General features: G+C 34.7%; 1 protein-coding gene across 1 annotated transcript in view; it reads right to left on the bottom strand.

Annotated features, from left to right (window-relative positions):
• Window positions 1–759: 759 nt before the first annotated feature.
• The window catches only part of AUH (AU RNA binding methylglutaconyl-CoA hydratase), a 110914-nt gene continuing 97705 nt past the window's right edge, over window positions 760–13968 (bottom strand). The window contains exons 7-10 of the mRNA XM_026866030.1: window positions 6296–6483; window positions 4610–4660; window positions 2745–2792; window positions 760–1925 (exon numbers count right to left, since the gene is read on the bottom strand). Coding sequence (XP_026721831.1) covers window positions 1848–1925; window positions 2745–2792; window positions 4610–4660; window positions 6296–6483 — 365 coding nt within the window. The 3' untranslated portion in view covers window positions 760–1847. The remainder of the gene's footprint in view (window positions 1926–2744; window positions 2793–4609; window positions 4661–6295; window positions 6484–13968) is intronic.

Raw genomic sequence — 13968 nt, 5'->3', positions numbered from 1 at the left:
CACTAGAAAGTACTTTTAAAAATTATCCTACTAGTACTCACTTTGCAACAATATTCAAACTGTTGACTACAAAGAAAGGACTCAAATTGCTACGATATGACAGTATCTTCTCCTGAGAAAAGGAATGGAGAGACCACTGTGACAGCAAAATTATTTTCTGAGATCAAAACTACTAGTTAAAGGCACGGATCTATCCAGTCTTATGTGACAGTATTTAAAGTTATTAGATTTTTTTTTTTAAATAGACATTCACAGAAGCTACTTAATCAGTGCTTGTTAGAAAAACAGAGGCAGCTCAATAACCAGCCCGTATATCAAAGTTATGAAACAGAAATCCATCAGCATAGACTAGTATTTTTTCCTCCTATTAACATAATTATTTCCTACTCAGTAAAAATGGAAATGACATGTTAGCATTTCAAAAACACAAAGAAAATGACCCTCTAGGCTTTATATGACTATCAAAACAAGCACCAGTATTTTATTTGCAAATTATCGTGCATAAAATGATCAACTCAGCAAGTTTACCAGTCAACAAAGCGTGTGCTCTACCAGTTATAATCAATTTACATGTAATGATATGTCTAAATATGAATTTAAATGAGTTCTTGTCATTTCATGTTGATCAGATGCTTCAACATCATAGATACGGACAGTGACCATAGTTAATGTTGCAGAAACAGCAGAGCATGCACAAGTTTTGCGAGCCAATGGTAATAAAACACAAAGAAATTTGTTTTCATAAAAAAAAGACAAGTCTCTGACTACTAAACCACATTTATTTTCCAGTCAAGTTAACAAAAATACTTTCTAAGATGTTATTTCCACATCCACAGCAAATATGCAGTATGAATCACAAGAGTTTTCTCACCTTGTAACCTATTGGATTTCTCTTTCAATGTATGAAAAGAACCCTGAGGCAGCCACAGAATAAAGAATATTTCAGTATCATCCCCATTGTATATAAATATACATTATTAGGACCTGCAAAAGGAATATTCTGGAGATTAAGAGAATTCTAGTTTCTTTAACAGCGCTTTAGTTGAATCCCTGCATTACAATCTTTAATACAGTCAGAAAAAATTTAAAATAACTGGGGCACATGAAATAAAGTCCCTTCATAGCAGACAGTGTTGATCAGATGATAGGTTGGAAGAATGCAAGACAAAGTCAGGTTTAACATACAGGAATGAATAATTAAAGCCTGGCCTCAAAAATGTCTTCATTTAATGCAATTAAATGAATACAATGGCGATGACTTAATCAAAAGGATGCCATTATGTGCTAAAGCTAATTTAATTTTACTTAAAATAGTGTCAGATAAATAAAGCCTAACATTTTCCAAACAATAATCCTTTTAATTTCCTTAGCTTTATTAATGTACATATTCAGGTAGAATACAGAAATATAATTTTTACTGATATACAGAACCATTTTAATGCATATTTGGTACAATTTCTAATTTTTGGTGTTTAGTAGTCACTTTTGATAAAATGGTACAGCAGATTTATTCTTAACATCACATATAGGTTTTGCCTATATAAAGATTATACAGAGCTTTTTCAATTATGGAATGGTATGTTTCACATATATGAAATTTTAAAAATGCTGCATGAACCTTTGACCTTGCCAATACACTGATCAACCTTCAGAAATGGTAATGAGCATGAGTTGAAACACATTTCTATCTGGGCCCCGTACAAGTATGGACACATTCAAAATGTTGTAACGTCAGTATGATTTGCTTTTTACATCGGTGGTTGTGATATTCCAGGTGCAGATGCAAAGTGCACCTTAATGGTCCTCATAGCAGTACTTTTATCCCACTGTATTTTAAAGGCATCCTTTTACTCTCCTTTGTAGCGAGGAGGTCTCTTCTCCTTAAATGCAAGAAGACCTTCAATTCTATCTTTTGTTGGAATAGTCTGCAATGAGCAGAGCAACAATTTATTATTGACACCAAAAACAACACCAAGAAAAATATTTTCATACAAATCCTAGTCTTCAATGCACCCAACATGCAACATATAATACAACAGAAAAATGAAAACTAAAATGTCTAGGCAGATATGGGAAAGTACCGGACACTTCAAAGGCATGATATAAGGCTGAGAAACAATTTGGGAGAAAACAGATGGCTGTGAGAAACTCTTTAGGGTTTGCTTTTGAGTTTTTGGTGATTTTGTTTTGGGAGTTTTTTGGAGGGTGGATAGGTTATTAATCAGACCATCATGTATTTTAGAGAAGCATCTAACGCTGATTCTTCTGTTTCCATGATTGAAAGCTTGCCTCAAAGTCCAAGAACACACAAACTCAAGTACATCATTCCTATGTTTCAATGACAAAGAGGTTTGTCTTTATTTTCTGTTGGTTGGCACATATGCCATTAGTGGCACAAATGACTGAAGTGCCCTTCATGTTATTTCATGTTGAACCAAAACAAAGCAAAAGCAAGGCGGTTCTTGGACTTGATGAATGGCAATGTATGACCAGCTAGGTATATGGCTGGTAGTGCTCCACTACCTTTCCCCCTAACAGTCTTGGCAAGGAGATGTTTTTGTTCTAAACTATACCTCCTTCCTTGAATTCCTTATAATACCAAAGTAGAAGGAAGGCCTCACTACAATACCAAAATATTTGTAGAGGAAACATATAGCAATTTCTAGATTAATTTCTGCATGTTTCATAACAGGCACCAACAAAGCCTGTTTTCTGGGTTTTTTTGTGTAATCATAGCTACATACCTGAGCGTAACAAGCTTCTTCAATTGCTAAACCTGTTACTAAGTCGACCTGAGGAAAAGAATATGATGGTTTTTAAAAGCATGTTTTTGTATATTTATTATGTATTATTTCCTAACAGCTAACTTAAATACTGTGTTTCTATATGCCACATACTAAAACACATCTACAAAGTTCTTCTACCCTACTTTAACATAGAAATGCTATACTGCCATGTGGCAAGAGTGGTTAGTATTTCTGTAAGTTTCCTTATTTGGCAATATAATTAGCATGTAATATACTGACAAAACAATGTATATTCTTCACTACAAATCACTGGGACTAAAACCCGTTAGCTACTTGCACATTTGTAATAATTTCTTTTACTACAGAGGAGAAGATTTAATGCACTGCATTATGTAAAAATTGCTCTGAAAGAAGTTATCTTCAAAATGTTATATAAGAACATGATGCCATGCCACAAAACAAACATAAGTTGAAGTTTAAAGGGATTTAAAATTTTAAAAAGAGGCCAATGGCCATCCTGCATCATTACCTAGTTTTAATAATATTTTTTTCTTTATGAGCTGGTCTGAACAGCTGAAAAGGTTGAATTTTCCCCTCACTACTCCTCTGCCTATTTTAAGCATCAGCTGCTGCAGAAATTACCAGCTCTCCACATGGTCACTGAAAGGACTGCGGCTATGCAGCACAAGCAATTTGTCAAGGGGAGATAAACTATACGATAAATTACCAAAGGAAGGCATGAAATCTCTGCCATGGAAGGTTCACAACAACAGCTTGAATGAACATTTGCCATGATTGGTTTTGATAGATCTTGTCATGGGACCTCAAGACTGAACTAGATGATCATTCAGAGTCCTTCTTAACCCTACTGTCCCTAATTCTATAAACATCATGATTCTGACCTTTCAGTGCACTATACCTGGTAGCTAGGTAATGTAGCTTGTAGCATTTTGAACCTTGAGTACCACTGAAATAAATCTTGAATTCCATCATTACTTGCTGTGGAAACCTAACAAACATTCTCTTTGCACAACAGTATCTGAGTTTGATTCTTGGGCCAAAACTTACTGGCGGTACCCTTTGCTGAACCCAATCATATCACTGGCTGCTTCTGAGACTTCAAGAAAAAAAGGACCATTCTTAAATTTGTCTTCTTGTATTCAGAAGTTGTATGCAGTGTGATGCCTTTTCCCTTGTCCCAGGATGAGCTATAAGGTGTCCTGGTGCAAAGCTTATGCATGTGCTTAACTTTAAATATGAATAGTCCTGTTGAGCTCAGAAAGATGATTCACAAACCTAAAGTAAAACACATGTCCAAACATATTCAGGGCTGGATTTTAATGAGCTTTAGAGACAGGTCAATAGTGCTCATGAAGGAGTGGCAATCAGAGTCAAATATTAAATCGGACTCTAGATAATTTTAACACTAATCTCTATTAAACTATTAAAATTAAATAACATGCCTTTTGGCCTTTAACTTTATTAGTTGCTAAAAACACTGAGAGAATTGACAGACTGTCTTGACAGAGTATGACTTTAAGGGTTTTTTCTGACCAGCATTTGAAATACAACTTGTTCATAGCAGTTTATGTTTACTTTCTAGTCTTAATAATTAGCAGAGTGCATTACTCCTGGACAGATATGAGGTTACTAAGACTCATTATGGAAATCAGCATCAACTCTAGTCTCAAGAGTCTGAGACATAAAAAATTTGCATTTCACTTTTTAAAAAGCTTTGATGAAATAGGTTTTGAAAGACTGTACACTGAGAAACTAAAAACAGTTCTAGAAAAAAACCCAACACAGTAGACCTGCTGCCAGCCTGACTTCTGCTTACTCTTACGGAAAGTACAGATCCTTACCTCCATTCCCTGATTGATCGCCAGTTTTGCAACTCTCATTGCTACTGGTCCCTAAAATGTAAGAAAAAGCTTATTTACATATTATCGAAGTCTACAAGATTATGCAGTGAAGAGCCTGCACATTGATGTTTTTATACTGGGACCTTCTAGACTTCAGATATTTATTAAATTTACAGCGAATAGGTTAAACACCCTAAATTACATTATGCAGTAGACATTTGCTTTCAAACAGATAGTTTCAATATGGAGAAAAAGTTAAAAGTATGCTGTTTTCAGAAGAATCTAATTAATGTGTTTTGTTTATGTTTCAAAGGTGTTGAGGTCTACTTTTGTCCAGCTTGCTCAGTTCCCTTCAAAATGGCCACCTTAAAAGACATGATTATAAGTCTTCCCAAGGTCAATGTTATGTCTCTATTATAACATAATGGAGACACATGAAAAGATGTGATAATGAAATAAAATGAACTGATACAGCTTCAAACCTAAAATATGCTACTGCAAAGCATGCACTGGTCAAGCGATGACACTCATCACTGAGTGACTGACATCTATAGCAAGGTCCACCTTCCTCCAACATGCCACAGAGCAGCTAGACATCTTTGGAAATCTCCTTGGTCCTGTGCCTATTCACCAGGATCGGCTTCTGAATGTTCAGACATTGCTTTAGAGAAGTGGCCTGCTGCTTTGGGAAAAGCCAAATACTTTTGAGCTAGTTCCAATGCAAAGTTGTAACTAAAAATCAACATTCCAGAATCACTGTACGTTACAATTTTTGCTGAATTTTTCATGTCTTTCTGTGAGAGTGTTCAGGACACAAATAACCAATGTTAAATGCCATATTTAATCTGTAACATTTTCCGTTTTCAACGAAAAATTTTAACTGTTACACTCATGATCCAATAAAGTGGTTTACTAATTATTTTTTCCTTCTGCCTCCTACAAATTTTCTACCTAGGACCCATCACTTGAAAAGCAGGTTTATCAAAAGCTCCAAACTCACATTCCTACTCTGAACAAACAGCTTGCAGCTCATGGCAACATGGGAACAGGTAGCAATCAGCTAACACAAAGACTGCTGTAAGGGTCATATTTAAACTTCTTACTAAAATTTACAAGTTCTAAAGCACAGGAATTCCGCAAATTAATTTCAAATTTTTTATGAAAGACATAGGATGTCACTTAGAATGAATGAGTATAACATCATCAAGCTTATACACAAAGGACAGAGAGCAAACTTTCTACTAGTAAATGGGTTTACTTTAATACTAAAATTACATTCAGCTTTATGTTTTCAAAATAGGAGTTACATCATGATATGTCTACCTGCATATGGATCTTTTAGCCTCCTTCTGAAGTGTTCAACGGCAACAGAATAAGCTATTGAGATAATCGCTTTTACTAAAAAAACCCCATATACTATTTTTTTTGTTTAAAACTTGAAAGATAAAATGCACTATAAAAACACAGACCATATCATGATGATATGAGGATTGCCAGGTTTTTTGCTTCACTATGAAATAGTTACCACACAACACCAGTCAATACCCAAGACAGAAAACTTCTGATTGCTCTCCACATACCTAGAATGGCTTTTTAAAATAAAACTTCATGATAATTTTTCTTAATACAGCTCATTCTTTTTCAGTTTTAATGTTTGGTGAAAACAAAAATAATAATTTGTTTTACCTGAGGTAAAAATTCTCTTGCCAGAGCTAATGCTCTTCTGTATGCAGCATCCCCTGCTTCATTCTGTTCTACCACATGGCTAATCAATCCTATTGATTTTGCTTCCTCACCATCTACAATACGTGCAGAGAAGATTAGTTCTTTTGCCAAAGACACTCCAATTGTGCGAGGTAATCTCTGTGTCCCCCCTAAAGTTTGGAAAAAGAGAAAATGCTGGTATTAGTTTCCCATACATTTATACCACAAATGTAGATGCCTTGTTCAATTCAAATATTTTTAATTCCAAAAAAATTATATGACCATACAGAAATTAAACCATCATATAAAGGCATTCCTAAATGCCTTCTCCAGTTTTAAAAATACATCTAAAATGAAATTGATTGCTCTGTTTCTTAGAAAGACATGTAAATAACTGAAAGGAGGCAGTATTAATAGAGATTCTGTTTGATTACAGACAAGTTACCTTTTTCATATTAGCCAAAAGCTGACGGAAAACTTGCCAGTAATTACCATATCCCAAATTTTTTTTTAACAATCTGTATATTTTTTATGATATTAGTCACCACAATATGAATACTTTTGAAGAACTATACTCAAAAGGAATACATATTCTTAACAAAACTGTAGTCCATTCTAAAACTTGCACACATTAGGGACAATATTTATATGTAAACTAAACTAAAACAATTAGACAAGGTCTGAAAAGCCATGGTTTTGTCTTTTCTTTCTTCCATATTAAAGTTAAAATCTTAAAGCTAGATTACAAAAACTAGGGAAGGACAATAGCAGGTGTGGATCAACAGAGAAAGGTGGCTAACTTTAGTTAGCTTTTCCTACTGTTAAAAAACTTCTTCGGTAGATCAGCATTTTCAGAAGGTCAGTACGCAGTAACTACATTAACCCGACATGTGAAGGTTGCTTAGCTGGACTAACAATTAACTTCCCAGAACTGACAAAGAGCAAGAATGTACGAGTAATCATTATCAGAACTGAAGAAGTAGACTTAAATCACAGTAGCAGATGTTTGTTTGAATTAAAACAGTGCAAATAGCCTTTACCCAGGAAAAAGGATTTTGAAAATATACAAGGTCTAACATTTTGACACAGATCTGAAAGAAATAGTCAATTTATATAGGCAGTCTCTAAGCAAAAATTTCATTCCAAATAGCTATTTCTGCAAGAGCATGTTAATATATTCAAATATAAATGCAAGAGGAATATTTATAGGAGGTGTTCAAAGGGAGGTGGTACATCACTGGATAAACGTGTGTTCAACTAATATAAAATAGATTATTTCCACTACATAATGGTGGACTAAGCTAGTATTTTACTGAAGCCATTCAGTTATGTTTCCTGAAAGTACTTTAAATAAATGTCTGAGACAAATAAACTGACTGGAAACAAATAAAAAGTTTTTGTGATTCAATGATTCAGCTTTCAACTATTGTTTTTTATTAATCACGAGCTTCATTACTACTGTATTTCTTTCCATAAAAACAGACCTACCTTTGAACACATTACATCATACAAAAATGCAGAAGGTTGGGGGTATTTCTACTTTACACCTTTCTAGAATACTACAAAATCATGATCTGTAACAAAACTTGAGATACATCTTCTAGGCTGAAACTGGAGGAATTAAAAAAAAAAAATGCTTACACTCATAACAGCTAAAATAAAATTTGTAGAACATTTGCAAATATAAATAATGCGATATTCTCTATGGTCCTACCACTCTGAGATTTCAACAAGACAGTCCTAATGGTCAATGGCAACAGGGAACAGCATGAGAAACTCCTGTTCAATAAATTCTGCTAATTGTACAGCTCAGCCAGTGATAGTGGTAGGGGGAAAATTTTGCTAACAGCATAATTTAGAGAAAGCTCCTACTCTAGGGCATTTTTATGAAAGACACAGAGAGGAAACTAAACCAAAACCCCTGGTAAAATATTACAAACCCTGAAGCCTAAGCTTCCTGTTAACCTTGGCTGCCTCACTGGTGAGATTCACAGAGAATGACTAAAGCTGTAGCTATCAACTTTTATATCAGAACTCACATAAAAATGTGAGCCATGTTTTCAAGAAATTTGTTGCCCCTGATATGGAGCTGTACCACCATCACCATTTACTGGCTTTTTTGTTTGAAATACTGAATACGTCTTGTCACATCCTAATCAACATCCATCTTTTAAGTGTAATCCACATTTTAAGTGTACATCAGAACATAGCAAATGTCTACCCTGATTTTCTTTAAGAATAATTTGGTCATAAATTATCCCTTTTGCCATCATAACTGGAATCTAGAAAAGCATCAGGTTTGGCTTTTTACTAAAGAAAACTCTTTGTCCAAATCATAAGACCTGAAACCATATGAGGCTCAATTTACTGACACCACATCTGCTGCTGCTTCTTTGCTTGCTATGCCTATTATTTTTTCTAGTTAATTATCTCCCCTTCCTTTACTGTTTTATGTCTTCTGTTACTGCTTTTACCAGGAAATGTTGAAAACAAAATTTAATTGAGCAACAATATTTCATAACTTTGACCAAACAATGGATATGTTTAAGCATGAAATAGTGTTTATAGACGAAAAAAAAGTGTTCTTGCCAGGGTCTTACACAATAAGGATTAAAGAGCGAAAAAAAAAGCAGTCTATAGTCTATGTTGTTTGGCTGCCTCCTACACTGCAAAGCCATTAAGCAGAGGAGCATATTCTTTGATTAATATTCACAGAATGGAAGCCAACAGTTCAGTACATCAATCATATATATGCAGTAGTAGGAATAAGATATATGCATACACAAAAACAGTAAGACCCAATTAATCAAATGCTAACAATACACCAAAATATATCCAACACACCAAAGTTATATCCATTTATGAAGAAAAGACAGAGCATACGCTGCAGATAGATGTTCCGTTTTGGTAATACACAAAGGACATATAATGCCTGCCAACTACAATCAGAGCTAAAGGAAGTAACACCCAGTCTTCAAAGACATTACTTAACCAAAGCATTTCATCTAAACGTAGAGCAGAATTTGATGGAAGAATAGTTGTTTCATCTTCACAAATTTAATGACATGTTATTTCAAGGACTAGTTATCTGGTATTACTCACTGTGTTGATAGAAGTATTTGACTTACAGTTGCAATGTAAATGCATTCTTATCTGAGATGGTATACATTCAATGTTGTAATAATTGTAAACAGCGGTTTTAGCTGACATTTGTTCATGTGAAAAGACACAGTAAATATAAGACTGCTAAGTTCTGGTATGAAAATTGTTAAACTGTATTTTTTTCCCTTAACAAATAGTTGACTTTGTATGATTATTTATTTACTGTCACTAATTCATCAATTACAAAATATGTACACAACTGGTTTGGATTAAAGGAATTACGTGATAAATTCCCAAGAGTATATCCAACAAGATGAAGCAACTTGCTTACTGGAAATAGATTCATCATTCTGGCAGAGAATATCTACAGTCAGTCGTTTCTCATAGCTGAAGGCTCTGTCAAAACATATTGGAAAAAATCCTGTTCCGACAAAAAATCCTAACTTTAATTCAGTAATAATACTGTTTATTAAGTCAAGTAAAAATGAGTCTTTCCATCCTACCCTTTCTATCATGAGCTTTGTTTGATTTTTGTTTTATTGATTTAACTGACAGGCTTCTAGATTTCTTTTTTAAAAGACTACTGTGCATTTCTAATGTTTTATTAATAATCAATGGTGAAACCAAAGTCTGTCAACCACAAACGTTTTAATTATTCAAGTCAATCAAGAAATGGCTCAAATGTATCCTTGTGAATCTTTTGCAGAAAGATATAAGGAGTAGATTTTTCTCCTTTTCATTGAAACTCATAGAAATATGGAACGCAGAAACCTGCTGTTCATAGCACCAAATGCTTAAGAATATGAGCTCATAAATAAACTAACATGGATTGAAATTATTATTTTTATGTAATAATTTTCAGTCATATAAGTCATATTTTAAAAGTCTTGTGTAGCACACTACTTTCTACTTTTAAAGTACCTGCCATCCATTGCTAAGTTAGGCAATTTTAAAAATATTTAACATTCTAAAAGCCTAAACACTCTATCAAGACAATATTTAACACTAATTTTCCAACAGATAATTGACCAGATTAGTCCTTGATCCTGAAAAGTTGTACATGTTTCAGCTAACTTAAATACAGGTATAAATCTTTATGGGCTCAGACATCCGAAATCCTTTCACAGAAGAAAACATGAAGAGCCCTTCACTGGCACAAACTGGATAATTCACTAACAACCAAAACCAGTTTAGATCAGAAAGACACCAATGAAGATTGAAGTGACAGGGTGAAAACAGGATGGAAAAGAACGAAACATCTCTGCAAGGGGAAAAAAAGCACTGAGCTGACAAAGAGCAAGCAGTAAGCAAGGCCGCTCTCATGTCTGGCCACATATGTCATTGTTTGGAAGATGACTGGAGACCTGAGCAAAACCTGAAACAGTGGCTTGAAGCTGACTATGACGTTGCCCCAGGGTCTGTGATGACTTAGGAGTTGTGTGAGCAAGTTTTGTAGTAGGTCGCCAAAAGGGCTCATGGAAGTCTGGCTTGTCAGTCAAGCCAAAGAAAGCCCTGCAGGAATGTCTGACACAACCCTACCAGAGGTCGAAGAGGCAGAATGATCTGTGACCTTATGCCAGCCTGATAATGGCAAACCCCAGCTCCAAAATCATCAACTTAATTTGCAAATCAGTCCTTAAATTTCACAATCTGTTTTATTCATCTGCGTCTGTGGACTGGTTTATTTAAAAACCTATCTGAGAAATGCCTAGAATATACCAAACCACCATGCGTGGGTGGCTTGAAGGTGGCAGCTTGAATCAGAAGAATGTAGTACTTGGCTTGAAGATGTATGAACACTTACGATGCATGAGAGAAAGCGTAAATACACTTTCAGAATTCACTAGCAGTTAAATAATCACAGCTTTATACAGAAAGATGAAATTGTTTGGTAATTTACAAAAACTAATTTATTTTCAAGATAAGTAATCCTCTTGTAGACTGAGAAAGATAGAAGACAGTTTCCCAGAAGACAGCAGCATACATTAAATGAACAGAACCAAAAAATTAATCTGGAACCTCATTTTTATAAAATGGACTCCACTTCAAAAGACATTCTGCACCTGGTGTAAGTATCTTACTCCACATTTCCCTCAAAAGTGTGGTACAACCAACTGCACAGACTCCACTGTGAGACTAAACACCACAGCTTAACAAGCACAGATCTGCATTACCACTTGTGGACTCCCAGGACTCCCAGTATTAGCAATGCACACCCTGACAACTTGCCTTTTTTTTTTTTTTTTTTAAACTGGAATTATTTGAGGAAGGAAAGAAAAATGCCCAGTGCTCTTAATCTACTTATTAACTTTACTTAAATGTAAACAAACACAACAAGCATGATCACAGATATTCAGTAAGACCACGTGCCTTCTTATTACTCCAGATAGGAACCCAGTCTTATTGTCATTTTGGAATGCAATGACAGAAAGCGAATTTAAACAAAATTCGGAAGTACATACACATTAAAACATAACTCACCTCACTGCAGGTAGAAATTAATGACCCAAGAGAAGGCATTTTCCAGTTTCAAAATTACACCCACACATTTATGAAGTCATTACTCAGCAGTAACAACGGGTAGGAAGGAGGTTTAGACTAGTGCTGCTCTTCATAATTATACTTTAAAAATCATGGGGGCTTTATGAGTAATATTAGGTAAAAACTTTTATTTAACTTGTATTTTAAAGAAATAATTTTACCGTCCATGTTCTTACAGTTTTGGATTGACTATGACAGCTAAAATTCAATTCATGTGAAAATCAAGGCAAAAAAACAGTCCTGAGAAAAACCATCATCATTACTTAGGGCAAATAAAATACAGAAAATTTAATTACCACAGTAGTATCCTATTTTTATTTACATTTTTAATGAGATCACAGTCCCAAATTGGAACAATTACTTTAGTTTTTAATGGACAGAACTGAAATAAAGAAACAACAAGCAAAGCAAAAACCAGACTATTAAATCTGAAGTCTTCACTGCTTATGAGCAAGTGACTTGAATGTTTTCCTTACTTCAGTGCTCTCCTTATGGAAATCTACCATTTTATTCTTCCCCACATCAAAGAATTCCAACACTCTTCTAACCCCCCCAGACAAATTCCTATTCGTAACTCTGTTATTTCTCCCATTCTGGCTATCAAATTAATCTGCTTTCTACTGTTCCAAAGTAATGGGTTTTTAAGAATTTACTTCTGAAATTATTCATCCCTGAAATTCTCTGACTTGAGAAGCACTAAGGAAAGGAGAATTGGTGGGTAACAGAATGGGATCTCAGGGAAAACAGCGAAGCCAACAAGATTGTAAGACACAACCCCGCCTGGTTCAGCTGTCAAATCCCAAGGCAGCCAAGTGGTCTCTCTACTGATAAATATATGTAAAATGAATTCGTACATATGAAGCATATTTTTCATCTTGAGTACGATGTAGTCCCAGGTGAGGCAGCCATACACTACAACAACAGTGCATCTAGTCTAGGACCTAGGCTAAAATGTCTATAACATTTTATAGTGCTTTAAAAACACAGACTCTAGCAAAAAAAAAAAAAAACGGTCAGCTTGTTCAAAGCTGGCATGCATTAATCTAACAATTTGCAATGCAAAAAGCAAACTCTTCAGTAAATCAGAACTTAATTTTGAGATACCAATTCTGATACTCAGGAATACAACTAAATTTTTCAGCTTGATCTTTTAGATTTTGTAGTGCTATCCTGGAGTGACAGAATGCCATTCTGTTCTTTTTACTCCCCAGACTGATGCTTCTATTTGTTATATTTCAGTAATACTTGACATACAAAGAAACAATCATTGCTGTTATTAGAAGTTCTGTAAGTCACACAAATAACTGAATGTTATTTTTATTTGTGCATGTTAATTTGTATTCTGTTACATTATTTGCTATTCCTTGTAAGTATATTACCTATCTGCAAGAATAATTAAAACTGAGAAATTAACAAGTACAATAAATTCATCACAGTGGTAAATATAAACATGCATTCAGTCTATGTTACAGGATATTCTCCATGTGCTAATTTCGACTGCATAGATATCTGCATGCCTAGCCTGAAACAATGAAAGACCCATCTTTTTTCAGAGACACAAGCAGTCGTACTGACTTCAGCTTCCAGTTTTCATGCTCAATACCTCTGGACTGCCTATCAAAATAGTAAAATCAGTGAACTGACACCTAAGAAACTGCAGTTTAAGTGATGTGAACATACCAGGTTAGAAGTCTATGACAACAGACTGGGAGAGAAGCTACTCTTCCAAAGCCAGGATCACCCTTTACAGTCTGTGCAGAAAACTTCTTTATTCACTATACAAATATGATTCAGTCACTACTCAGCTGTACTGAGAGCCACAGATACTCTTCAGACTATACAAAAGACTATGTATTCAAAGACTAAGAGGTTACAAATTCAACATAACAAAAGCAATACGAAGACTCAAACTGCTTATTTGTTCATGTCCCTATCACTAAATTACATCCCTCTACTACTTTCAACTGACCCTCATGTTCCATATATTGCTGTTCAGGATCAACTGAGAGAGG

The sequence above is a fragment of the Athene cunicularia genome (assembly GCF_003259725.1).
Source record: "Athene cunicularia isolate RWA chromosome Z unlocalized genomic scaffold, athCun1 chrZ_part2, whole genome shotgun sequence".
Lineage (NCBI taxonomy): Eukaryota > Metazoa > Chordata > Aves > Strigiformes > Strigidae > Athene > Athene cunicularia.
The sequence above is the reverse complement of the archived record's forward strand: the minus strand, read 5'-3'. Positions and strand labels throughout refer to the sequence as shown.